Source organism: Mchenga conophoros, linkage group LG10 (genome assembly GCF_057382185.1).
Source record: "Mchenga conophoros isolate Kocher_MC1m ecotype Shallow Benthic linkage group LG10, M_conophoros_male_GT1.1, whole genome shotgun sequence".
NCBI classification, from domain to species: Eukaryota; Metazoa; Chordata; class Actinopteri; order Cichliformes; family Cichlidae; genus Mchenga; species Mchenga conophoros.
The window spans coordinates 18,345,073-18,372,994 of record NC_140535.1 but is presented as its reverse complement, the minus strand read 5'-3'; the positions used below and the strand labels follow the sequence as shown (position 1 = coordinate 18,372,994).

Genomic DNA, 27,922 nt, shown 5'->3' with positions numbered 1-27,922 from the left:
ATGCTTTGTTTTCAAACACACTGCCATAGAAACTAAAGGCTTACCAGAAAGTAGAAAAAAAACAACAAAGAAAATGAATACTACCTTGACTTTTGAAACCTGCTTTAAATAACATCCTTGTAAATGTTTTCTAATATTTTCTACAAAATTCTTATTGAGACTATAAACTATAATATCTCTGCTCGGCTGCTTTCTGACCAGAGTGATCTCTTTGCAAACATTTTCCCTTCGTGTACCAGGTGCACTCTATCCAGACGGGACATCAAGCAAGTTGAAGAAAGATGACTGTGTCCCTCCAGGAGGCAGCTATACCTACCGCTGGGAGGTCAAACCTGAGTTTGGCCCCACAGATGATGATGCCAACTGCTTGACCTGGGTCTACCACTCTCATATTGACGCCCCCAGGGACATCTCCTCAGGACTTATTGGGGCGTTACTCACATGCAAGAAAGGTACAAATATATTTGGCAAATATATTTGATTGTATGTTTGGTGTGTTTCATACAGTGTTTTGCCTGCTGTATGCAGCTTTCTGTATGCACAAATTGTATGTTAAATCAAATGTATTTCTACATCCTAAGCCAGTAGTCTCATTCAGAAACAGCCTTTGTAAAAATAACATAAAAAAAATTGCTTTACTTGAAAAACTGCCAACGAAGGATTGCCGTGAAAATCGCACACAGTGGGACACCAGAAGGAAACAAAGATTACGCATGCTCCTTTTCTTTGAGTGCAGGAGCCTTGAAGGAGACTAATGAACTAAATGCAGCCGAGGGAGACTCTGCCGCAAAGTCCGCCCGCAGTGATGTCGACCAGGATGTTTTCTTAATGTTCAGTGTGGTGGACGAAAACATGAGTTGGTACTTGAAAAACAACATTCAGAGATGTTTTGATCCAGAAACAGTTGACCCAGAAGACCCAGACTTTAAAGAGTCCAACCTTATGCACGGTGAGAGATAGATATTTAAAGTCTTTTTAGGATCATTTAATACTGGACTAACTGCACACATTCAGTCGGGCCAAACCAGCTGATGCAACTCAGCAATCTGCATCATATAGTTTAAAATGTGTTCACAGGGAATTCACTTCACATTTCTAATTCTGACAACAAAGGCTGTAGGAGAGGTTTTTGATGGCTAAATGTCTCATTGTCCTCTGATTGTGTGTGTTTTTCTCTGTGTGACAGCTATTAATGGGTACATGTTTGGTAACCTGCCTGGAATCGAGTTATGTCAGCACCGCGCAGTAGCCTGGCATTTGTTTGGGATGGGTAATGAGGTAGATATTCATTCTGCATTTTTCCATGGGAATACCCTGCTGGACCGTGGTCACCGCACTGACGTCCTTAGCCTGTTCCCAGCCACGTTCGCAACAGCCGAGATGGTCCCAAAAGCAAATGGAAAGTGGTTGCTGGCCTGCCAGGTTAATGACCACTTGCAGGGTAGGATGCTTGACCTTTAACCTATGTGTCACCTTTGACCTTCTGCTACAGCACTTTGCTGACAAAGGAAATACCCTTTTCATGGGGGTGCTGCTGTTTTGTCAAAGCCTGAGCATTCCCACAGCAGAGATTAGTATTTCTACTCTGAGCCTGCCTGGACTTGTAAAACACTTTCTAGAACTCAGCTGAATTTAAAAGCTGAAGGGTATGAGCAGACATTTTATTATTTGTTATTATTTTCAGGCTGCCCAAAATCTATTGAACATAACATTGAGAGAGTCATACAATGACTACCGCTAATTCTTGTGAAGAACTATTACTTTTTATAAGGCTGTGCTTTTTATAATGGCTCTCTCTTGTTCCTGATTTAAACATTTAAAATGAACTCTGGAATGTTTTTATCATTTTATAGACAGTTACTGTAGCCTGGAGACCTGCTCAAAGGTCTACATCTCAGTGAGTTTTTACTTATCTAAATTATGGTTTGTACGTGTGTGTGTGTGTGTGTCTGTGTGTGTGCTGTTCCAGCTGGGATGCAGGTCTTTTATGAAGTGAGGTCGTGTAACAATGAGGCCGGATCCATGCTGACAGGTGGAGTTGTAAGGAATTACTACCTGGCGGCAGAGAAAGTCCTGTGGAACTATGCCCCCTCAGGAAGGGATTTGATCAGCAATGTATCCCTTACTGAAGCAGATAGGTGAGCAACATATTGCAAAATGCAGTCTAAATAATGCCCCAAAAGTTTATTCTGTTCTCTGGACAACGCTACATCCAGATGAACAGAATCAACTTATGGGGATTTACTTACCTGGATGATTGAGCATGCATCAAGATAGTCTAAATAATGGTTTACATGTATCTCAAAATAAAAGTTGATTTATTATTTAGCCCAAAAAACTCAAGAAGAGACTTAAACCAAACACACCATCAGTCAAACCAACATAGTTTCATGCCAGGTTTCCCCCAAAACACACTCAAGATACCTTTATGGGTTGATCTTGTCTCTCTATCTCTGTCAGTACTCCTAACTCTAAAATGGGGCTTGACTTTCTGTGTGCATGCCCCCTGGAAGGGGCTGATTATACAGTACATGTGATGCTCATTCAGGCTGTGTGGTCTGGTTTGAGTGACCAATTCCAGAGCATGGGTCACAGCCCCCAGGTGGAGCATGACGGTAATGCAGGTGAACAATGTGATTCTGTGTGCAACAAGTAAAAAAATAGTTTAAAACCTTGTAATAAAGTTTGAAAGTATCAAAACAATTTATATGTAATCAATTTTTACACTTATTTATGCACTGAAAAGCACGTCATCTTTCATAACTTGCATGGAGAGTTGAAATGTAGTGACAGCTCCTTGGTGACAAAAGGAAATCTTTTAATAGAGAGTCAGAGTTGTGTGTAAAGGTGCAGGCAGGTGGCAGGCTTTCAAAGATTTCACATCAGATAATAGAATTCTCAATTTTGGAGTAGCTTGTGAAGATTCAACAGTCTAGATGATCATGCAGCAACCCATCTGTTATTATCTGGTATTTATTGCTGATCTGACACCAGTTTTCGTTCTAAGTAAGTAACTAAGGTCCAAGTAAGACATTTCTCATCGCTTTTACATCTAGGTCACATATTTACTAGGGGTGCAACGATACACAAAATTCACGGTTCGGTTCGGTTCGGTTCGATACTTTGGTGTCACGGTTCGATATTTTTTCGATACAAAAAAATGTTCATGCATTTTTAATTTGTCATTTATTAAAATTATAAATATATATTTTAACTCAAAAGTACAGTTTTTAAATTTAACCCTAACCCTTGTGCGTGTTTTTTATTTTGACAGCGAATGCGCACCTGCGGACCACTTATGTGCAGCCCTGGTTATTTAGCTCGTCATATTGCAGCCACAGAAATTCTTTTGTCCATGAAACCATAAAGCTGCACTTTCTTTTTGCCTTATAGTCTGATTTGTCATAACTTCTCCGTTTTGTGGTAAGCTTTTCTTTGGCTGTCACTTCTTCACCCTGACCTGTCTTATTTGGCTCAGCAGAACTGAAATGCTTTTACACACTCACTCACATAAGCTCAGCGATTCTCTGCGCGACCAACCTCTCACATGTTTAAGCTGCGGGAGATTTCACTTGTCATGTTTGCATAGTAAGCTAACGATTGATAAGACGATGTCAGAGGAATTGGTGCACAAATTATCATCACTCACAGATCAGTGCTGTCGCTCTCTATACACAGTTCGCACGATTGCAAAGTAAAAGCAAAAAAAACAAGCGCAAATTCAAACGCGATTTCAATATGTCACATATTGACAGTGGCTCACCGATGCCAATGACATAATTACCCAGCTACATTTCTGAAAGAATGCAAAAGCATTGACATATATTTTTCGTACAATAGCCCGACGGGCAGGGCAGAGATAGATTTTGGTAGCCCGACTGAAAAAATCGCTAGCTCCGGGACGTCGGGCTAGCGATATTGCAAGCCCTGTATCTGATTGAGGAATCACTCATCTTTGGAAAAGAGAGTTTATTACAGAGAAATGTCTCTTTCCAAAATAAAAGCTATACTATCCGCTTCTTCTGGGCTATATTCTCAGCAGCATAAGGAGAATCATGTGCTAACAGCTGTCTAAATGACTCGGCTAAAGTTAGTAGCATGCTTGTTGTTTTTGTCTTTGCACTAGGATGATGTCGGCGTAAATGTGCAGTCATATTCGTTGTGTTCCCACTAGTGCTTTCAGGTTAATCTCGTTGAAATAACCTTAACGCCACAACACGGCAAATCTCCGTTAACGAGCTACCGCCGATCGCTCCGTGCATGGGGCTAGACGGCCAACACGTTAACGAGCCCCTGCGCTAACACACTAGTTCACACCAATGTAATTGAGCATTGCATGGCACATCCAACATACTGTTTTACTTTAGTCCATGACTCGCTTACCTTCAGGGTCATACGTCACATGAAAACCAAAATAATTCCAAACGCCAGATCTGAATGAGGTTCAATTTGCTTGTTGCAAGCAGAGCTTAACTTCTGTCTCGCTAGCTTGCCCTGCGCTCTTCCTTCTGACTATGCTGTCTGTGTTGAGCGCTCAGTGGATCTGCGCTGGACAGTGCAGCCTAGGCGGAGTAGTCGAACACAGATTCACTGAGCGCTCAACACAGACAGCATCGTCAGAAGGAAAATTGATAAAATAAATTACAAATGTTGTATTGTTCGATACATATGCGTACCGAACCGAAAGCACTGTATCGAACGGTTCAATATCGATACGAATATCGTTGCACCCCTAATATTTACTACAACCCACATTTACAGTTTTTGCTTCATTTTCTTCCTCCAACTATCCCATCTTTTTCTTTTGTAGTCCATCAGATGTGTTTTTTGGCAGAGATGATGGAAGGCTCGGTGGTCAATACATAAAAGTGATATACAAAGAGTACACAGATGATACTTTCACTACTGAGAAATCAGCTGATCTTGGACATTTAGGACTATTGGGTAAGTCCTCCCTTTTTTCACCATGTTCTGAATAAAAGTCACCTTTTCTCTTTGTTATACGTTTCCTGAAACAATTCACCAAATTCATCAAGTTCACTAAGTCTCAAGATCTCTTATCTGATTACAGTGTTCCTTTTCTATTCATACAGGTCCAGTCCTGAGGGCAGAGGAGGGTGACACTCTCAGAGTGACATTCCTCAATAAGGCTGATAGAGACTACAGCATCCAGCCTCATGGCCTTCATTATGATAAACACTTCCAGGGAAGCAGCTATGAGGATGGTGAGGAAGCAACGATACAAACACAAATAATACTGGCACAGTTAACTCAGTAAGTCAAGGAGCTGGGATATCCTGTAATTCTTAGGGGACGCTACTTATTCTCTAAAAACACAAGCTGAAACTAATGATTAACTGTTCAGACTGACCAAAGCATACATTTGCATTACTGATACTTTAAAAAGAGTTACTGCAAAGAAATAAATGAGTATATCTCTACAAATTTAAAAAGGTAATTAATCACACAAAGTAAGAAATAAAAGCTGTAAATGAACTTGTTCATACTCAAAGTGCACATTGTTTGACTAATACATATGATATTATATTAAGGTGTTAAGCATAGTGAAAAGAGAATCACAGTGCCTTTTGACTGCTGTCTGTACTGACAGCAAGTTATAGTAAACCAAATTGTTTGTACTTCTTTGTCTGCAACACTGCAGGTGTTGAAAAGCCAGGCTCCCATGTTGGTCCAGGTGAGAACTTTACTTACACCTGGCAGGTCCTGGAAGGCCCATCATCATCTGATTCTTCCTGCATCCCTTATCTCTACTACTCTGCCACCGATCCTGCCAAAGACACTAATTCTGGACTAGTTGGACCTCTTCTTGTATGCAAGAGAGGAGTGCTTGGGGATGACGGCAGACAGGTGCTGCTTTGGTTATGTATTCAGACACGTTCTCATGTTAAAAAAAACCCCAAAACCTTAAGGAACCTCTGAGTGTATACACTTTTAAATAGCTAAAATCAAAATAGCACTTGCCTTTTGTTTGACAAGTTGCTGGGGATTATCAAATTTATTAGAACTTTAATAATACAAGATAGCTAAGATAAGGACAAAATAATTTATGTGTAATTTTTAAGTGCTTTTTAAATTCTGTGTGATGTTACCTTAAAATCAAATTAGCAGCACTTTAAGAGCCTTACTGATTCTGTAATTTTGTCTCTATTGTCTAACAGAAGGATGTAGATAAGGAGTTCTTCCTTCTTTTTTCTGTCATGGATGAAAACATGAGCTGGTATTTAGATGAGAACATTGAGAAGTTTGGCAGCAATGAGACTAATCAAGAGCACGAGGACTTTCAGGAGAGCAACATGATGCATGGTAATCAGTCTGTTTGGTGAATCAGCTGAATAGATATTACCTTACCTATTTATCTGAAAAGCTATTGAATCAGCGTTGATTGCAACTCAGATTTTGTCATATTTGAGACCCGGTTCAGGTGTGTCTTTGTATTTTTTTCATATTTTTATATCTTCCTTTTCATTTCAGCTGTAAATGGGCGCATGCATGGGAACCTTCTTGGCCTGGAGATGTGTTCAGGGGACAAAGTCAGGTGGTACACCTTTGGGTTAGGCACAGAGGTGGACATCCATGGCGTGTATTTTGAGGGAAACACTTTCAACAAACAAAGCACCACCCGGGACACTCTCAACCTTTTCCCTCACACCACTGTAGCTGTCGACATGAAGCCTGACACTCCTGGTTAGTCTCACACACACACACACACACACACACACACACACACTGACAAAAACAACACACTTCATCTTTTCCCACACACATAATCTGTCATTGAGATTTTGTTTGGCAGTTAAAGTTATCCTCTATAAACATGTTTACATAAGTTTGTGTGGATGCCTCCTGTGATGCATACACTAATGCTTATACAGTACAAACAGGAAATTAAGATAAGATAAGATAAGATAAGATAGAACTTTATTAATCCCTCGGGTGGGTTCCTCTGGGAAATTCGATTTCCAAAAAAGCACAGCACCGACAGAAGTTACAGAGTTACAGAATATTATATATATATATATATACACACACACACACACACACATATATATAATACAGAGACAATATAAATAAAATATACCAAGGGGATAAATAGAATAAATAGGAATAAAAAATAAAAATACAAGTGAATTGCACATTTCAAGTATTGAGGTCTATTGCACTGTTGACTATTTACAAAAGTATTGCACAAAAGGTATTGCACAGTGAGGTGAAGAGGCACTACAGCTTAGTTGTTCCCCCCTCCTTTGTCCTCCTGTTTCCCCTCCCTCTCCCCTCCAGAGAGGAGTTAAACAGTTTGATGGCGTGTGGGACAAAGGAGTTTTTAAGTCTGTTAGTTCTTGTCTTGGGGAGAAGCAACCTGTCACTGAACAGACTCTTCTGGTTGTTAATGGCCGTGTGCAGAGGATGTCTGGCATTGTCCATAATGTCCATCAGTTTCTTTAATGTCCTTTTCTCTGCCACTGTCACCAGAGTGTCCAGCTTCATGCCGACCACAGAGCTAGCCCTCCTGATCAGTTTCTCCAGCCTGGATGAGTCCTTCTTTGCTGTGCTGCTCCCCCAGCACACCACAGCATAGAAAAGTACTCCAGCAACCACCGACTGGTAAAACATCCTCAGGAGCTTCCTGCAGATGTTAAAAGACCTCAGCCTCCTGAGGAAGTACAGTCGGCTTTGGGCTTTTTTATACAGGTGCTCTGTGTTGCATGACCAGTCCAGTTTATTGTCCACCCACAGCCCGAGGTACTTGTACTTGTTGACCACCTCCACCCCCTCTATCTGAACCAGCAGTGGACCTGCTCTAGACCTCCCGAAGTCCACAACCAGTTCCTTAGTCTTTGAGGTGTTGAGTTGCAGGTGGTTTGTATGACTCCATGCGACAAAGTTCCTCACCAGACTTCTGTACTCCTCTTCCTGATCATCCCAGATACACCCCATGATGGCTGTGTCGTCTGCAAACTTCTGAATGTGGCATAATTCAGAGTTGTAGCAGAAGTCAGAGGTGTACAGGGTGAAGAGAAGAGGGGACAGCACAGTTCCCTGTGGTGCTCCTGTGCTGCTGACCACAGTGTCAGACGTGATGTCCTTCAGCCTGACGTACTGTGGTCTGTCGGTGAGGTAGTCGGAGATCCAGGCCACCAGAGAATCTGGTTCACATTGTCCTTATGTATGTTTAAGGCTCTTCTGCTAAAGGGAAATACCACAATGAATGACGTTTAGCTATGCCATTTACTTTGTTCCACACTAGACATTCACCTTTAGGAAATATGTTACTTACCTCAGCTCTTGTCAATTTTAGGATTTTTTTTTGTACACACACACACACACACACACACACACACACACACACACATATATATATATCTATATATATATCTCTATCTATATATCTATATATCTCTATATATCTATATCTATATATATATATATATATATACACACACACATATGCTATATGGTTGTTCCTGCAGTGAAAAAGGGGAGTATGGATAGGTAGCAAAGTTAGCACTATGGATCTAAATAGTGGTATGTATCATAAAAATAGAATATTAGAATTTCACTCATCAAAAAAAACAAAAACAAAGCAAAGATCTAGATTCACAAAATATACAGCATCTGTTTGCTCATATTGCGCAGACATTTGCAAAACAAGGAAAACCCCAAGCAAGCTAAGCTTTGCAAAAAAGGTGCAAACAACATCTTTTTTCCTGCAGTGGTAATCACTGACAGTTTATTATTGCATTGTTTTGTCACATGCTTTTCTTCAGCTTGACTCAAAATACATGCAGTCAAACTGACAGGAAATAAACATGAAATCAAAGGTTTTTGTACTCTGTGCGTTTATATCTACCATGCCATGAAAAAGTACTTTTCCCCCTTCCTGGTTTCTTATTTTTTCGCATTTCATCAAACATATTTTAATAATTAGTAAAATAAATAAAATAATAACTTGAGTAAATATAATATTTCAGTTTTTCAATGATGATTTCATTAATTGATTGAGAAAAGTTATCCAAACCTATAGCCCTGTGTAGAAAGTAATTATCCCTGAGTTAAAGCTTAGTTCATTTTCACATGTTACACTCAGGCTTCATTACTGCAAGACCTGTTGAATCAAGGAATCACATACACAGACCCTGTCTGCACAAGTGAAGTAGGCTAAAAGATCTCAAAAAGTAACACTTAAAGCCCCAATGTAAAGAAAAAAGCTGAGAGAAAATCATTGAGGTCTGTCGGTCTGGAACAGGTTATAAAGCAATGTAAATATAAAGTCTTTAGTATTCTCGTGAACCACTGTGAGAGAAAACCTGGAACAGTGGGGAACCTTCCGAAACCTGTGTCTGGCGAGACCAAAATTACTCCAGGAGTTACTCCTCGATGGCTTTTCCAGGATGTCACACATTTCACATTTGTCAGAAAACATCCTGATCATCCCAAAGACTTTGGGGAAAGTATTCTGTGGACTGATGAGACAAAATGACTTCACACCAACAGTCAAATATGCTCTTGGTAGTGCGATGGTCTGGAGCTGCTTTTCTGCTTCCAGACCTGGGCGTCTTGTCATAATTGAACCATGGAAACATGAATTCTGCTCTCTACCAAAAATCCACAAGGGCAATGCCCGGCCATCAGTCCGTTCCCCTGAGTTCAAGCTCACTCGACTTATGCGGCAATCCAAAACACACCAGCAAGTTGAAGTGACCAATTAAGTGTGTCATGGCTACTGAACGGACTCACGCGCAGACAGTTCTTTCTCAGAGACCAAAAGGAGATTTATTTACAACAGGATCACCTCAGTGCTATATATATGTACAGTGAGTTGGGAGGGGGGTCCAGGGCTCCAGGGAGAGAAGGAGGGGGGAAATCCACACACACGCTTCCTCTTCCACACAGTCACCGCCACAGCTCCTCCGCACACACGACCTCCTCTTCAGCCGCACTCGCTCCAAAACTCCACACACGCTGCCACACCCGGGCAGGTCCCGTGATGTGGTCCAGAAGAGGGATATCTACACACAGAAGTTAACATTAGTTCCACAGCAAAATACACACAGGGGATTCTTTTGAAAATGCCGCAAGCACGAACTCTGGAGGTTCAACATTCCAGCGGTGAGCTGCTCTGTGCCACTGCCTTAAATAGCAGCTGGGGAAATCAGCAAGATCAGCAGCAGGTGGACACAATCACACAGGTGCGTGGGCCAAGAGCGAGAGCCCGTAACGAGCTCCACCCAGGCAGAGAGGAGGAGGACGAACAACAACAACAACAAAACCTGTAGCCAGAGTGGGCCAACCAGAGAGACACGGGGACCGTGACAAAGTGACTTAAATCAGGTCGAGATGCTTTGACTTGACCTTAAACATACTGTTCATGCTTGAAAACTGTCCGATGTAGCTGAATTAAAAATCTCCTGCAAAGAAGAGTGCGCTGATATTCCTGCACAGTGATGTGAGAGACTTATTGTCAGTTATTGCAAACATTTGATTGCAGTTCATTCTGCGAAGAGCGACACAATCAGTTATTAAGTTTGCCTTTTTCACATGGGGCCCTGTTTTTAAGGCACATGAATGTGTCCAAATCCTTAACCTTTTCTTGTTTGTTGTTTCTCCAAACAGGTGTGTATGAGGTGAGCTGCACAGTAATAGATCACTACTCAGGTGGCATGAGGCAGTGGTATAAAGTTAATGAGTGCCCAGGAAAAAAAGTAAATCACAAATACACAAAGCTGAACAAGACTGTGCGATATTTCATCAGTGCTGAGGAAATAGAGTGGGACTATTCACCTAAGAGAGACTGGGAGCTGGAGAAACACCATAGCACACCAAAGGACAGGTGTGTGAGTGAGATAATTGCAGGATGATACGTTTCATTGTTGAAGCCACAACCTGTAATTCATGCCATAACTTATTACTGTTTGTTAATAGAAGCAAATTGCTACTTGTCTCCCAGTCCAGGCAGCATATTTGTGGGAAAAGGAAAGAACAGAATTGGCTCACGCTATAAGAAGGTGGTGTATAGAGAATATACTGATGACACCTTCAGTGTTCAGAAGAAAAGGCAGCCCAACCAGCAGCATTTGGAAATTCTAGGTAAGCTTAACAGTTCTTTATGTTGTTTTTACTAAGAGAAGAATGAAGATGACATGAGTTTTATTTTCTCCTGTAGGGCCAATAATCAAAGCAGAAGTAGGAGAGCAGATCGTGATTATATTCAAGAACAATGCCACCCGACCATACTCAATAACCACACATGGCGTTAGGGCCAGCGGTGGACACATTCCTGTCAAACCCGGTGAGAAATGAATTTTTAAACGGGCATAAAAAATGCTGGCTTTTTAAAGAAGCAGTAGGATTCATACTTTTTATGTTCTCTGAACCTTCAGGCAACTTTATTGAAGTAACTTGGGATGTTCCTGAACGCTCTGGTCCAGGGGTCACGGATCCTAACTGTATCTCTTATATCTACTACTCCACTGTTGACTTTGTTATGGTAAAAATAGAAGCGCATCATTTACAGCGCAACTAGAATATTTAAGCAGGAGTTGAAGTATTAGATTTTATTCTGATAAGGTGTTTGTTTATGTTCAGGATCTGTACAGCGGCCTTCTGGGGCCTCTGGTGATATGCAGGCCTGGGACTCTGAAGCGTGGGGAGGGTCCCGATAGGGAGAGGAGTGACGTGGAGAGGGAGTTTGCACTGCTCTTTATGGTGCATGATGAAAACAAGTCCTGGTATTTGGGAGACAACATCAGAACGTACCTTGGTCTCAACCCTGAGAACTTCACTCCAGATGAAGAGTTTGAGGAGAGTAACAAGATGCACGGTAAGAAGAGTGAACGGGGCCACAGAAAGAAAAACAACCTTATTGGCCAAAGAATTAAACTTTAGATTTAGTAAACATATTCACCTATTATATCCAGAGAAGATAAACATAAATTGATGTCTGTTGATCTTGATGTAACCTAGTATAAATGTAATCGTTTTTGTTGCCACCACAATGAATCAGGACAGCAAATCAGAGATGGTTGAGCAGAAAATATTCAAAAAAAACTTGATGATTTGAAATGGAATGACCCAGATCTCGAAAATAGAAAATATGCACAAATTTAACAAAATAAATTTCTAACTTATGACTGAGAACCTTCACAGACATAACTTATAACTACAGCACCACTACAGCACCATCTGGAAACTCCGTTCTGTTTGGACAGGACTGTCTAAAATAGTTTTACTTTTGTGGAAGAACTTTTGAATGCTTTTATATTAAACAGTTTTTGAGATATTCATGTTCAAACATGAATATCTTTGTTACGGCCCTGAGCCGGCTGTGTACCTTTGTTGTGCTCTGTCTTTAAGACTCCACAGGTCCTTCCCGATTGGAGAGCTGGCAGCGGCTGATTGGTCTCCAATCGGGAAGGACCTGTGGAGTCTTAAAGACAGAGCACAACAAAGGTACACAGCCGGCCCAGGGCCGTAACAATCTTCAACGTGCAAAAAGCAGGTCGACTGACCATTTTTTAAAAAATGATCTTGAAAGGCATTTGGTATATGAAGCTAAAATTTCACAGCACTCATTATACATGTTCAAACTTTCGCCCATAAAATTTTTAGGCAAATTGGAACTCGAGCAGATCAGAGATCAAGCAGGCTTGTGTTGATTTAAGATGGAATTAATCAATATTTAAATCTGGTGTTTAGTCAGAGACACATTTTGTGAAAGAAACAGTTTATTTCGTGTCTGTTGAGCTGTTTGAAAAGTTGCATCTGAAATGACCTGACGTTACTCCATTTATGCTCACTCCTCTTCTGCAGCTAGATGCTTAAGTTCAGCAACTGCAAATTTATATCTGTACCATGAAGGCATCGTAGGGATTGTTTTCTTGTTACTGAAGGGCATGCCAGCCTGCAGCTCGTGAAAAATAAACTCATCCAGTAGTAACATGCATTAACCTGTCTACTTACTCATTAAATGACGGTGCTTGAATGATGTTTTGAATCTTTGCTGGATTCCTCTTCTGGCCCACTTTAACCCCTGGCTGTATCATAAAATAGGCAAATCTGGGTAAAGTTAGGGCACAGTGTAGAAGTGCCAATAAAATTCTGAGGAGAGTTAAACAACACAAAAAGTTTCAAATGCAAATTATTTAAGATAAAATAAATTACATATAACGCATAGTAACAAGCAAATCCCCAAATTCAGCCCACAAACATCAATGTACATCATCTAAAGTTGATCCAGCAGGAAGCAGGGACATTCCACTTCTCTTTATCAGACAGTAGAAATGAGGTTAAATTCAATAAAGTCCTGTACTGGATACAAAATCAGACCTTTATTCCTCAGCTTGCTTTTGATGAGTGTGCTGAAGTGTGTTTGCTTTCACATTTCCTGTTTCTCTTGTGCACCATGTCTCTGATTCTGTGTGTGAATGTGTCTGCTGCAGGGATCAATGGGAAGCTATATGGGAACCTCCATGGATTGGAGATGACTCAGGGCCAGAAAGTTGACTGGTATCTCATCGGAATGGGCAACGAAATAGACATGCACACTGTTCACTTTCATGCAGAGACCTTTACTTACAAGGTTTGTTTGTGCTTTGTTAGTGGTCACTCGCAGCGGGAAGACCATTCTTTCTTTCGCACCGAAAGAATCATATCTCCATTTATATTTCCTCTTTGCTGTTCCCCCTTTTTTGCACCACTCTTATGTGTGTCAGACGGACCTTGTGCACCGTGCAGACGTCTTTGATCTGTTCCCCGGGACCTTCCAGACTGTGGAGATGGTGGCTGGAAACCCAGGCACATGGTTGCTCCACTGTCATGTGACTGACCATATCCATGCTGGCATGGAGACCACTTTCACCATCAAAGGTTGGTCAGTGTAAAGGATCTGCGGGGCAGTCTCTCATGTTAATACACTGTCACCTATTATTTAGAAATGAGTTTAACATTTCGCTTGTTTGTTTTTTTCAGTTCCAGAAAACTCCTCGCATGGTAAGATCTCTTTTTTTCACGTAAAAATTGTTACTGGGCGTCACTGGGTGGAAGATTTCAGTATTCTGTCACTTTAACTTTATATCAAATAGAGCCTAAAAGTAATGCAACTTAATTTTGTAGGATACATGATTGAAAAATAAATTTCACACAGAGTATTGAATTTCTTTAACAACTTTTGTATTATGTCACTATTACTGTTTCAAAGGACTGCATTACATTACAATAACTATGATGTCATTGTCACAAAAATACACTTTAACACACTGGGTTGCTATTTATACTTTTAAACATTGTAGTTTTTTTTTTATGTATTATGTGTCTGAATATATTCCTGATTCCGTATCCTGTGCCTGGAATTACATACAAAATGTTTGGAGGCATGCTTTTCAGTAACCAAACATGCATAAACACTGGAATATTTCTTCAAGAGCAGTTGTCTTTTTTATTTGGTGTGGTTACTACCACAGCATACCATTCATCTCTCCTCTGCGGCACACCATCGGTCACAAGTACTGCAGGACAAAGCATTTCCTCAGTACTGTTATGTAACTGATGGGGAATGTTTTTAAAGTTTATCTGTCTTTGCTCTGTTTGTATTGGGTATAGCAAAACAGTCATTTGCGTCGGGTGTCCTTGTGGCACTGTTGATGCAGTGCTGCTAAGGAATTTTTGACTAAGCGTAAATGTTGATAAGGCGGGTGTTACATTTAGTGTTCCCTTTTTCAAAGATCAAACATATGCATTTCTAGAAAACTGTTACCTGCAGCCCATCACGGGGAAGATTCATAGATTTTTGGGTAATGTTGTAATGCTTTTCTGGCTTCCCTTATCTCTCACTTATATTTCTTTTCCTTTTACACCACCAGGAACTAAAAGCTCCATAAAGATGCTGCTCTCGCTGTTTGTTCTACTGGCTATATGTTAATGATGAGGGACCTTGACAACAGATTATATGTGTGGATTATAACAGTGGTCACTGATGCACTTATAAAACACGGAGTTGCTATCACTTATGTGTTTGATTGAGATCATGTACATAAATATCAAGCATGGCCCAGGCCAGTTAAATTATATATACCACTTTACAATCATGTATAATGTTCAAGATGACTTTATGCATTAGAATGAAGGAAACAAAGCATTTTACAGCTGGGATTTGTTTCTGTTGCTGCTTTCTGTCATATTGCACTATGTTGGCTTTTATTTTTATTTTTTTTTTATTTTTTTTACTTCTGCTACCAAATACTGGATTTCAAGTATGAATGTGCAATAAAAAAAAAACTTTTTCAGTTGCACTGTGGCATGCGTCAGTGTGAGTAATTCATTTTCTTGTGCTAGCACAACAGTGCTGGGTTTGGATGTGGAACAATCTGTCCCACTAGACACCCACAGATTTCTTTTCTAGATGTGAACACTTGAGGAGAGTATATTTTTAAGACAAGCTAGACTTATTTATGCTTAGAAATGAGTACTAATGAGTAGAAATTCCAGAGAGAGTAAAGATTTATTGGAGATTAAACAGTACTCATGGTACATACCACAGACGAGTAAAAGTGTTAAGCAAAGCAGTCACAATACATTTATCTGTTTTAAAATAGCAGCATTTTTGTGAACCTGAAAGGCGAAAAAATTGAACAAATTCCCCAAATTTGACTCATTTTACTGTTTTTTAGCTGAGCTTGAGCTTTGCATATGGGCCATGAACCTGGATGACTGTGCCAGGATCACTAAAAGCCACAAGGTGGCATTAATTCTATGAAAAAACAGCAAGTTCTCAATGTGTGTGCCACAATTTAAAAGATACCGGATATTTTTTTGGTTTTTACCTTAAGATTAACAGTTAAACATACAGATTTGGCCCCTTGTTGAGACAGTAAACAATATCTAAATGATTAGACTATTTGACGCAAATGTAAGGTGTGAAAAGCAAGCAGGTCAATAAATGGTTTTGATAAGGCTTGGAAAAACAGTGCACTAGTGATTAAATTTACTTGATGTGACTGCAAAGAGTTTGTCAATAACTGTGAAGTAAGGCTGGGTACCTCCACCTTGTGATGGGCCTGCTGATATTCAAACAGACTGATTAGAGCTGAAAATTAGAGATGAGAGATCCCATTAGTTTAACTGTTTTGCTGTTGAAAGGTTTAAAGAGTGCTCTCAGTGTGAGATACTGAAGACTGTAACAACACAAAGCAGCACATCAGTGTTTATGCAGATATGGTCACAGTGGTCACTGAATCATTGAGTGGCCAATTGATTAGAGCTGAATCACAGTCCACTGCAGGGGGACAAACTCAAGTGTCCAACCTGAAAAACAAGTTTGCTGATATAACTCTGACATTTCGGTGTAAACGTGTGTTAACTTGCTTTAACCAGATCCGTTGTTTTGTTTTTTTTTTCATTTAACAGTGTGCTTAGAATTAAACTAAGAAACAAAACCAATAATAAAAATTAAGAAGGGGCGAATCCTGTACAGGAAATAAAAACTGCAGCTCATTTAAAGTCTTATGTGTACAAAAACACTCAATACAAGAGTTGCTCAAGAGGGTTTTGGTCAGTTATGCTGAAGCTTTAGTTAAATCAACTTTAAAGATTTAAGACTTTAACTTTTACTGTTGCTGAATTTTAACAGAGACTTCAATGGAGTATTCTTTTTTGATGTTTTATTTTCTCTAATTTCTCAGATTAACATAAGTAAACAGGTGGCGTAAATACTGAAATAGGGGAAGTCTGCTCTTATTCTTTATCAACTGATACACACAACCGTCATATTTCCTGTCATTACCTGTAAAATCTGTTTAATTAGACACAGGTTATTTTCTTTTTTCTTCATAGTTCACCACATTTAATTAAAGTAAAAATAATGGCTTTAGACCCACAATTATTAAATTATATAACTATCTGGTGATAAAAGTGTCAACAAAATAAAGGCTGGTTGGAGTCCAGACATACTGCATGGTAATGTCCATAGGGGGCGCTATGTGCGGGCGACGCTGGTATATAAAAGTGGATTTTCACAGAAACCAGGTTACTCAAAGCCTACCAGAAGGCATCACTTTGAAGCTGGAAGGAGCAGCTCTGAGCCGCAGTGGTAAGAAATTAAGACTCACTGAACATGTCAAAGCAGATCTGTAATTTGCTTTGAAGTGTGCTATAGAGAGTGAATGACTGAAACAGGAGTGGGAAAGTGATTTCATTTTTTTAATTAAATGAAGCATTCAACAACAGCTCCTACAATTAAATGATTTCCAGGAGTGTATTCTCGTTTGATTTGGTCATTTTGTTGAGGCGTACAACTAACTCTGCAGCTCTGCAACTACTTTTATTCTACTAGCTGAACAGACAGTGTGCGTGCGTGCGTGCGTGCGTGCGTGTGTGTGTGTGTGTGAGAGAGAGAGACAGAGAGAGAGGTTGGCTGTTCCCGTTGATTTGTTTATTGTTTGTCTGGCTGTGGATGTGCCACACTAATTGCAGAGAAAAGCTGCGGTTGGATGAGCATGAGGGGCCATGGGCAGTGAGTGAATCCCATTTTCTGTGCATGTCCAGTTTAGACCAGTTTGGTTTTTCCAGAAATCAGCAGAAAGTCCACTATGGGTGCATGTATTATAAGTGCCTGTAATGTAATGCAAGGTCTTTGTCTCATGATGTCATAATCTTCCTACAATGACAAAAGTCAATCATTCACCACTTAATGTTAGTTGATGTAGAGCTTAGCGTCTTCTCTGTATCTAACTAACACAGACACTTTAAATTAATCAGAAAAGTGCCACAAACAAACAGCACAGATTTCCATGCAGTGCAGCCAGCCTTCCTCTGCTGGGTTCAAAGTTAAGTGATTGATCTTGTAATCTTATAAAAAGAAGTGAGCCTTTCTATCTGTCTGTCACAGTGATAGGCTAACTGTAAGACCTCCCCCCCTCCTCTTGCTCTTTTCTCTTCACAGATAAGTGAGCTGTGATCTTTCATCCGAGCATCAGTCAGGGAGGTTCTTTCTGCACTTCCAGCTACATCTTCTTTCTCCCTTTCTTTCTTTGTCCCCTAAATCTCTCTCCTCTTGCTTTTTGCTTCTGTCTTTAACTTTTTTTCCCAATCAACCATGGCTCCAACCCTGGCCACAGCATTTGCCAGGCGCTGGTGGATGGCAGTGACTGCTATCATTGAGAATTTGCTCTTCTCTGCTGTGCTGCTGGGATGGGGATCGCTCCTCATCATGCTCAAGTCAGAGGGCTTCTACTCGTACCTTTGCAGCGAGGAGGGTAAGTCGAAACTCTTGTGTTTTATAATTACCAAAATAGTTATGGCGATGCCTTGTAAAGAAAGAAAGAAAAGACAATTGGTTTTTTGACTTAGCTTTTGGAAAGCACTTTTTCCTTTTTGTACGCTGAAATATCCCAATAAAATAAGGATTAAGTGATTGACAGCAATGGTGATTTTAAGTTAGGAGCGGGTTTTATTCAACAGTTGTAATACGAGACTACTGTGTTCTGGCCTCTTCCATTCTTTAGGGAGAATGAGGGTTTTTTCTGTACAAGTGTCATAACCTGTTTTAAGGACTCAGGAAATTAAATCTGAGCAGGCAAATGAAATAAAGAGCAGTGTAACAGGTAGGTCAGTTGGTCTAAAGTGAAAGTATAAAAGGTTTTATGGTGCAGTAGACTTGTTGAGAGTCAACTCATAGACCAATGATGGACTGATTGGCTGATCCTTTTACCTGAGTCTGTATTGTTTAAAGCTTGCTCTCTTTATGTCAAGAGTCCCACACTATGACAAAAGTTACACCAGGTACTTTGTATCGTTAAGAACAAAGGTTGGATTGATGCACTCAGCCTAAGTGACCCCGGTGTGGTCTTTTAAAAGAGAATAAACAAGGGGAACGTAAAGGAGGACCTGAGGTGATACTGTGTGGCGTCCCATGGCCTGAAAGAGGTAAACATGTTAGTATCCACACTAAGTCCTGGAGCATTTATAACATGCAGCAGGATGTTTTACTCACCTCTGCACCAGTGGCTAATATTAACATTCAGCAATAAAAACTTATAAAGGCTGACAGCTGTCCCATACACATTTACCTGCAAAGGAACAACATTTTATAGGCTAGTGCAAATGTTTTAGCTGTGAAGCTGTGCACACTCACCAGTCAAGTAAAAGTTGAGCAATAACTTCCTGGAGAACTGCCACAGTCATCTTATCTTGTTCTGATGACATAAGAGAAGAAAAAAAAAAAGGAGAACAGCAGCAAGCACCAGCTCAGCTTTTTTTCAAACATGTGACGTGATTGAGGAACAAAGTAATCAGCAGGAAGCATTTATAGCTGGTAATAAGTGAGTTTAAAGTTCAGTGACAAAGGGCAGAGAGGGTGAGATAGCTAAAGTGATGAGCAGTAGAAATCAAACCAGGAAACAGTAAAAAATAGAATGGCGAAATGGAAAGATAATGGTCCAGCATAGACCGGCACAAGAAGCACATATTTGGCATTTAAAATATATAGACTGCACTTTGTGCTTTGTGTTTCGTAATAAACATTTTATGAATTTTAATTATGAAATACCAGATCACTTCAAATGAAATAAAGCAAAAGATATCGATGCATTTAGAAGCTGCCTTTTCTCGTTTTGTGTGCAGTGTTAGTGCAGGGTTCAGCATTAGCTCGGTGCCAACATCTTAATGCCTTTTCTAGCCTTTGTAAGTCATTTTGCACCAGGATGCCCAGTCAAACATTTTGCTATACATGCTACAGGGACACAGTGTTGGGTATTAACTGCACGTTCAGCAATATAGTTTGCCATTCAGCTGCTCCCGTCAGCATTGTGTCCCAGTGATTCAAAGGGTATGAGATGCTGATCTGTCTTCTTGGGGAAGACTTTGGCACTTGGTCATGAAGTGCGTCACAGTGTTTCACGTTGGGATGCCACACACACACGTTTTTCCTCCCAGAGATAACCGGTGGCTGATAGCACTGGAAGAGCGTGATCTGGAAAGCTAATGCTAAGAAGGTCCAAAGCTGCAGCTCCCCTCACTTCATCACCTGGACGTCTTCTGGACTTTTGCACTTGTTCACATTATCTCCTTGCAGGTCCTGATAATGATGTGAAGTTTATTGCAAGTGCTAGCTTATCACGTTTTGTTCATATCATTCCAAAGTAGCAATAAAAGCCAAATTGCATTCCATATCATAATCTTTAGGGGCACTTTTTTTATTTTATGCTGAGGTTCACAATTAATCTAACTGGCTGTGCACATTTGATTGGTATGTATTGATGTATTAGAGATATAAGTAAACTATTCAGAGCTATATTCTTCAGCCACAGAAGAGAACCTAAAAAATTCCTGATTATCCACAACACTGCATCTTAGTTGGGTGGTGTTTGTTTTTTCGCAGCATTATAAAAAAAAAACTTCTAAGTGAAAAGGGCACATTAAGTCAGCCTGAAACATCCAAACTTATTGAATATCTTCCACTTGCATAATTCCTATAAAACTTCTTATATTCTACCAACCTTTATCTCGGTCCTTAGGTAACAGCTCCAACTACAATCTGTCCCAGTCTCATTCAGCACAGGCGTCTGATGAGTACACTTATGACTATGAAAGTGAGGCTGGTGTGGTGGGTTTGGGAGACGGTGTCGAGATGAGGCCCCTGGTCCCTATGGATGGGCCCCTGAGGATGAACGGCTGGCTGATCTGTAAAGAACAGGATGAGATGCTGAACTTGGCTTTCACAGTGGGCTCCTTCCTCCTCTCAGCCATCACGCTGCCATTGGGGATTGTCATGGATAAATATGGGCCTCGCAAACTGAGACTGCTGGGAAGGTAAGCAAAGAAGGGAAGAAATTATCCAGACTTACTGTGATGTATGGAGAAAAATACACGTGTAGTCATAAATAGAGCTTTAGTTAGCTTGTTATCAGAAGTGTGACACAATCATATATTTTCAGCACCTGCTTTGGATTGTCCTGTCTACTCATTGCTTATGGAGCCTACAAACCAAATGGTGAGTTCATATGAACAAATGTCTTTTTTGCACTGTAACATTTGGAGCACTGTATGGATTTTGACTTTTATATATATTTATATATAGTTGTTTGGGTTTTTTTGCAGAACTCTCCGTCCTTATCTTCATTGCTCTTACTTTCAATGGCTTCGGGGGCATGTGCATGACCTTCACCTCTCTCACAGTAAGTGTGCACACTGATGTGTGCTTTATAATCCTTGTTCCATAGAGTCCTTGCACCTGCTGCAATATGTTTGTCCAGATGTATGTTTCTATCTACACAGCTCTTTGTCTCACTCGCTCTGTTATAATAGCCTGTTGGCTCCCTGCCTGCTCGCCTTCTCCCTCCCTTCTTGTCTGACGTTCCACCCTGTCTCCTGTTTAATCTTCTTTTTTTTAACTTTGCCTTTTTTCTAATGTTGAACTACACGTTCCTAGGGATTACCCTGCCAAGTGTCAGATAGCAGGTAAGGGAGTTGATTAGAGGGATATTATTGTGCTTCACAAAGGACATGAAGGAGGAATCAAGAATTTCTCCTACTTATCCCTCGTTTTTCTCTGTTCTCGCAAAGACTTAATGGACTTGCTGCACAGTCCCTAAACACAGAAATTCCCACTTTAAAAAAAAAACCAAGCAGCATCACTCTTGGAAGTCTAAAATTTCAGTTAAGAGCCTAATTCCTGAAGTCATATCCTTCGATTCAGTTCATCAAATTTCACAGATTCTTTGGAGCAAAGAAAAAGCCTTTATACCTGAAACAGTTTAAATGTAATCAGCCCTACAGGCAAGGATACAAAAGCCGAGATAAACAGTCTAAAGATCATCATTTATTTGCATTCTTGTCCTGCAATTATCCACCCCGCTTCTTCTCTGGCCTTGACATCAGTTCAGCCTGCAGTGACTCACATGGGAGTCCAGTTCTCTACCATGGTGATGCTGTTCACTGGAGAGGGCCTCTGCTCCACTAAATCTCCCAGTGAAACATCCCGATTCTATACCAGCACTGACTCTTGCTGTTACATCCTTTATTTCTCCTGTTGTATTTGTCGTGTCTCTCATTACTTGCTGCCATGGCCATTCATATCAGTGTTATAGTAAAACCTTGATTTAAAGAATTGTTTGCTCCCTTTACTGTCAGTCTCCAGAGGTGGTGCATAAAAAGATGTTTCCCTCGCACCAAGTTTCACTTCATCTCCTCAGCAGCTCAATTTACAAGAAAGCCTCAGTGTCGGGTTAATCATTAGACACAACCCTGTTGCTTGACTGCTTGTCCGTGACTTCTCCACAAACCTTAAAGCATTCATTCTCAGCTGAGGGATGTTGGGTAACAGTCAGCTGCCCTCAGTGGCCACTACTGGCTCAGTGCTAATGTCAGCTCACCTTCCGCGTTCTAGGTTTCATCCAGCAGTTGCTTGTGCACAGCACCTTTAGTCATTTAAACTCAATGAGATGAGTTTTCAAGTTATTCCTGATTAAAGTGTTGGGAAATCCTGGTAACCTGGGTGCACACGCCTTCTCAATTTAGCACTCACATACCTCTTCCTTAGCTTTCCCCACTCTTATGTAATTGAATGAGCTTGTTGTTGTTCAGTCTCCTGAAAACAGAACAGCTTGTGAATGCCTTTGTATTCGGATGTTTTGTTGTCACCCGCTGTCTCCCGTTTTGGCTTCCAAATCCATTTTTTTTTCTTAAAGAAAAGTATATTAAAGACATCTTTATGTCCTCAAATGTCACCTCGCCTCAGCCGACCCGTCCGATTGTTTCAGCTGGAAAGAACTCATCAGTAGTGTCGTATGTTGGACAGCTGTGTGTGTTATGTGATGCTGTTTTATATTTACATACACCGAGGTGGGCTGGTTTCATGTCACTCTGTTGCATTTTTGTTTTCTCTGATGTTCGCGCCATGGTGCCAAGTCTGCTTACTAATTGGGTCTTACTGTAAACTGTGACCCCATTGTCAGTAGGTACCAGCCTCACAGTGCCCCAATCTGCACCCACACCCTCTACCTCCACCCCCTCCCAAACTAAACTAAGTGCAGCTGCACAACAGTTGACCTCCCCATTTTTTCCTTTAGATAACTGAATATATCTAATCTCAGTTGCTGTGCAATCTAATGCAAAAATCTAGAGAACAAAAACACTGTAAAGCTCACGGCCTCTTTCCCTGTTTCTTCATTCGTTTCTCTTCTAGCTACCAAACATGTTTGGGGACCTTCGTTCAACCTTCATCGCCCTGATGATCGGCTCCTACGCATCCTCTGCTGTCACTTTTCCCGGTGTCAAGGTAACAAACACTGAAGGCTACGTATTTTCTCCTGGCACCTTAATCTTGGCAATCAAGGCACTTGCCAAAATCTAGAACTGGTCCACAGATGGATTATCAGAAGTATTAGGAGAACTGGTTCTAATTCTCAGGATGGGTTAAATGCAAGGAGTGGGTTTTCCTGCCAATTAGTACAGGATAACTTTGATTTTGTCTAACCCAATTAACAAAGTGCACCATAAGAATCATGTGAGAACTTAGAATTCCCAGACCGGTTTAGTCCAAGAACTGTGACTATAACTGTCTTCTCTATGTCTTTTTTTGCACTGTACTTTGTATTTATGGGCCCTTGTTTTGGACACAGGTGATCTATGACTTTGGCGTACCATTCATCACGATTCTGGTGGTGTGGGCCGCCTGTGCAGGACTGGTCTTCACGAACTGCTTCTTCAACTGGCCACTGGAACCATTCCCAGGCCCAGAAGATATGGACTACACGTTAGTAACACACATGCAAATTGATTAAATTCAATTTTATTTATATAGCGCCAATTCACACCAACAGTTAGTTTTTTTTAATTGTTCAATTCCCCCATGGTCCCATCTCTTTCCACTTTTCTCTGTTACCCTTAACATAATCCCCTCTACTCCCATTCTTGTTATCCAGTCTTCTAATCCCTCTCTCATCCTTTGCTTCCTCAGTGTGAAGATCAAGTTCAGCTGGCTTGGCTTCGACCATAAAATCACAGGTCAGCAGTTCTACAAGCAAGTGACCACAGTGGGCCGTCGTCTGAGCGTGGGCACCAACACAAAGCAAAAGGAGCTGACTACCAAAGATGGAAACAATCTTTGTCTCTCTACCATGGACCTGGAAATGGAGTGCAAGCCACAAGAAGAATGTAAGACTGCAGTATTATAAACCTGAACCCATGTATGCACTTTTTACTTAAATCCACTGAATTTACCCTTCTTCGTTTTTCGTTTCTCCTCTGCAGCCCAGTCATTCTTTAAAACTATCATCACTCCAGTTTTCCTGCTCAGTCTAGTGACCATGTCTATGACTCAGCTTCGTCTTTTGTTCTACATGGGAGCCATGAACAGCGTCCTGGAGTCACTCACCGATGGAGACCTCAATAAAGGTCACTTTCTCGACTTCTCTTTGCTTGAAGTTTGCACGCATACTTAAACATGAATGCTTTTGCTGTTTCTTTCTCAACAAATATGAATCATAACTTGAAAGCAGTTTGGCTTACTTGTTTTAATTGGATTTTCAGTGGAAAGAATGGAAGTTGGTAAGATAAGAAGTCTTCTGTATCAGTAGATTACTAAATCATTCGACTGTTACATTTCAAGGTGAAAACACTTACAATTTAGAAACGCATCACAGCAGTGATTAGTACTATTCAATGCTGTGAATAGTACCATTCACAGCATTGAATAGCACCTTTTTTAATAGCTAGTTATTTTATTTCATCAGTTGACCTTGGCTGTTGTTTTGATCTTTCATTCTGCTTTAATCTGCACGGAATGACTATTTACTGTACTTATTAACTAACTTTGCCTGTTAGCAGCAAAGGGTGCACACCATATGAGCAGTTTCACGTGATGCAGTTTCCGTGTATCATTACTCCCTTAGCCCATAGAAATAACCCACACAACCTTACCCCCTCCTGCATCAACCATTGTTCCACTCAATATAGCACTAATACTAGGTGCTAAATATTAACTATACTGTCCTATTAACCAAGTCAGTATAGGTATATTCTTTCAAACACTGTCACTGTATTTTAAACTTTCTCCTTATCCTTTTATATTGTATGCTCACTCTGATCTCTTTTTCAGTGAGTTTGTACTCTTCCATCTTCGGGGTGCTGCAGCTACTTTGCCTGATGACCACCCCTGTGATTGGTCAGATTATGGACTGGAAGCTGAAGGACTGTGATGATGGACAAGAAGACAAGGAACCCTTAAACAAGTATGTCAAATACTAGCAATCCTTTGCAATGCAGGACAAACCCACTTTGTTAAATTCTCAACATTTCTAGACACAGAATGTGATTAATAGAGCCAAAAATAAAAGGTTATTGTGACTGAAAAATGACCTCTCCTTCTTTCTGTTTCAAACCTGAAGAGGAGAAACAAAGACCAAGCGCAGAGACAGAAAGATTCAGAAGGTGACCAATGCACTGCGAGCATTCTTGCTCACAAACTTGCTTTTGGTTGGATTTGGGATTACGTGCTTAGTGCCTAATCTCCCCCTGCAGGTGAGTAGTCCAGCTTGAGTTTACCAACATTTTTCACACTTAACACTAGATGTAAATTGCAATCTCCGTTGACTGCAGTTTATACTACACTGCACAGTACAGTTAGACTTTTAGGTGTTTATGTTTACTTTCTTGCAAGACAAAGTGAAAACAAAACACTTTTACTGTTTTGCTTAGCTTAGCAGAAATTCTAGAAATAGATGGAAAAGTTATCCTGAATGATAAAATCAAATTAGCAGCTATTTCATAGCTGCTAATTTGATTTTTAATAGCTGAGACCAGCTAGCCAAGATCAGCCATACTTAGTTGTTAGCTAAGTGTTAATAACTAAGACTAGCTAACAGCTAAGATTAACCAGTTTTAGCTGTTAGCTAAGTAAGAGTAAATAGATAAGAGTAGCTAATCTTTTAATCTAATAGACTTGATGATTGATCTTCTGAAATGATAATGAATAATAATTTCTTATACTTTTATCTTTCCCTAGATTGTGTCATTTATCTTACACACGGTTGTGAGAGGATTCATCCACTCTGCTGTTGGTGGCCTTTATGCTGCTGTGTAAGTCTCACACATGCATACACACACACACACACACACACACACACACACACACACATTATCTTACTCTTCTATATGTGGATGCAGCTTCACACTAAGACGCTAAAGATACCTGCCGTGTCTCGTGTGTCCTCAGGTATCCCTCGTCACTGTTTGGAAGTCTAACAGGGATGCAGTCTCTGGTCAGTGCTGTGTTTGCTCTGCTGCAGCAGCCACTGTTTTTGGCTATGATGGGACCACTGGGTGGAGATCCACTCTGGGTATGGATATGCATACACATGAACACAATCAGAGATTAGGCCCTCGGGCGTGGCTAATTCTTGTACTGTCCTCTAGGTCAATGTTGGACTCCTTGTACTAAGCATGCTGGGCTTCTTGCTGCCTCTCTACCTAATCTGGTACCGACGGACTCTCTACAAAGAGCAGCAGCTGAAGGATGACAATGCTAAGATCTACATCAAAATCAACGGCTCTGAAATCCCAGAGGCCTTTGTCTAGAGAAAAGCAAACATAGGAAAACAAAAGAAGGGATGAAGAAGATTTTGAGAAACATGGGCAATCACGTGAACACAAGGAGCTGGTTGTAAAAGGAAAACTGAAATGTTAAATATCACAATGAAACATAATGTTTTTGTACTTCTCTATACATTACACAAACCAACGGACCTATATGCCCATTTTCCAAATGCTACAAAGATAAATAAACCTAAGGGTATAAACACAGAGGGCGAAAAGAAGAACAAGAGAGAGAAAAGACTGTGAAAGGAAAGAGGCAACAGCCTCTGTATTCCCCCAAATCCTCCTCTGACGTCTTTTTGTATCCCCTCCCCAATGAGCCGCACGCTAGTGCAGCTCACTCCTAAGGCTGCTTTCAGTATTTCTCCCACGACCATAAAAAGGATGATTCTTCCTCTGTGAATCCCACGTCATTCAGAAAACCAGAATCTGTTTTTCTTTTCTTTTGTTTTTGTCATACTTTGACTTAAAATCAGCAAAGTACCACCTTTCTGTTCACCTGCTGGGTTTTTGCTGTACAGTAGATTTTGATTCAGTGTTGTTAAGGAGAAACAGAAAGGGGAGAAGAGCCTTTTTGCTGATGTTTCTCAAGCGAGTAGTAAAGACAGTCAGGACAGTAATTACAGAGGTGGATTTTTTTTTTTCTTAAAGCTAACATCTGATTACAGTACAACTGTAGCTTAGCGCATCGTGTAGTATTGATGAATGTCAGTATTTTGAAGGTTCCAATCCATTCAATGAGCCACTCTGTGGTGTGTTTGTAGACTATTTATTTTACTCTTTGACTTTAGTTTTTCTATTTATAATTTAAATTTAGGGTGCATTTCGATGTCGAATCTAACTGAAGGTTCATCACACATATCAGTGAAAACAGCTTTTGACATTACCATTTACACATCGATGTCAATACAAATAAAATAAAAAAACGAGTAAATTACTTACAGTTCAGATGCCTTACCTTAAAGTCAGTATTTGGTCCAGTCTGTCCGCCTACTCTTGAGAGAAATACAGCACTTTTACCCTTCTTTCACACAAAAAAAGCTCAGTTTGACAGTTCCCCTTCATCTCTTCAGCAATAGTTCTGCTTAGCCTTAGAATTTTCTGCCTTCTTATTTCTATTTATTTTATTTTACACTCAAATTTCTTGGCATATTTAAGTTGCTCTCTGCTGACAACTACTTCTGTGTCTGATTGTATACTGTGCTGTTAGCATAGAGCTCCTCCTGTCATGATGTAGGGATGTTTTGTTGTGCAAGTTTGTTTAATATGAAAAAAATCTGCCGAGGTTAATAAAGACTCTTGCTTTTTTCACTTTTTA

At 40.4% G+C, this 27,922-nt stretch overlaps 2 protein-coding genes and 1 long non-coding RNA gene across 5 annotated transcripts in view; 2 read left to right on the top strand and 1 right to left on the bottom strand.

The window, feature by feature from the left end:
- The window catches only part of hephl1b (hephaestin-like 1b), an 18,308-nt gene extending 2,998 nt beyond the window's left edge, over positions 1 to 15,310 (top strand). The window contains exons 3-20 of the mRNA XM_085289078.1: positions 240 to 452; positions 737 to 949; positions 1,187 to 1,441; positions 1,970 to 2,138; positions 4,811 to 4,944; positions 5,094 to 5,225; positions 5,663 to 5,868; positions 6,180 to 6,324; positions 6,493 to 6,705; positions 10,633 to 10,849; positions 10,967 to 11,106; positions 11,183 to 11,308; positions 11,400 to 11,506; positions 11,605 to 11,839; positions 13,458 to 13,597; positions 13,731 to 13,884; positions 13,987 to 14,007; positions 14,877 to 15,310. Of these exons, the coding sequence (XP_085145204.1) occupies positions 240 to 452; positions 737 to 949; positions 1,187 to 1,441; positions 1,970 to 2,138; positions 4,811 to 4,944; positions 5,094 to 5,225; positions 5,663 to 5,868; positions 6,180 to 6,324; positions 6,493 to 6,705; positions 10,633 to 10,849; positions 10,967 to 11,106; positions 11,183 to 11,308; positions 11,400 to 11,506; positions 11,605 to 11,839; positions 13,458 to 13,597; positions 13,731 to 13,884; positions 13,987 to 14,007; positions 14,877 to 14,935 (2,879 nt within the window). The 3' untranslated portion in view covers positions 14,936 to 15,310. The remainder of the gene's footprint in view (positions 1 to 239; positions 453 to 736; positions 950 to 1,186; positions 1,442 to 1,969; positions 2,139 to 4,810; positions 4,945 to 5,093; positions 5,226 to 5,662; positions 5,869 to 6,179; positions 6,325 to 6,492; positions 6,706 to 10,632; positions 10,850 to 10,966; positions 11,107 to 11,182; positions 11,309 to 11,399; positions 11,507 to 11,604; positions 11,840 to 13,457; positions 13,598 to 13,730; positions 13,885 to 13,986; positions 14,008 to 14,876) is intronic.
- Positions 8,415 to 20,641, bottom strand: LOC146565737 (uncharacterized). The gene is made up of 3 exons (XR_014894154.1): positions 20,508 to 20,641; positions 19,145 to 19,205; positions 8,415 to 10,028 (listed from the first exon to the last, which is right to left on the bottom strand). It is a non-coding gene; the product is annotated as an uncharacterized LOC146565737 (long non-coding RNA).
- On the top strand, positions 16,977 to 27,922 carry slc43a2b (solute carrier family 43 member 2b). 3 transcript variants are annotated; one of them, XM_085289079.1, is made up of 15 exons: positions 16,977 to 17,101; positions 17,954 to 18,266; positions 20,526 to 20,820; positions 20,946 to 21,001; positions 21,109 to 21,185; positions 23,195 to 23,287; positions 23,631 to 23,764; positions 23,969 to 24,165; positions 24,262 to 24,405; positions 24,541 to 24,558; positions 25,109 to 25,241; positions 25,398 to 25,530; positions 26,015 to 26,088; positions 26,225 to 26,348; positions 26,425 to 27,922. In XM_085289079.1, the coding sequence occupies exons 2-15, from the start codon at positions 18,107 to 18,109 to the stop codon at positions 26,584 to 26,586; spliced, it is 1,800 nt and encodes a 599-aa protein (XP_085145205.1). In that variant the 5' UTR covers positions 16,977 to 17,101; positions 17,954 to 18,106; the 3' UTR covers positions 26,587 to 27,922. The 3 variants fall into 3 exon arrangements, with proteins under 3 accessions (XP_085145205.1, XP_085145207.1, XP_085145206.1); XM_085289080.1 differs by lacking the exon at positions 16,977 to 17,101 and adding an exon at positions 17,505 to 17,524; XM_085289081.1 differs by lacking the exon at positions 24,541 to 24,558.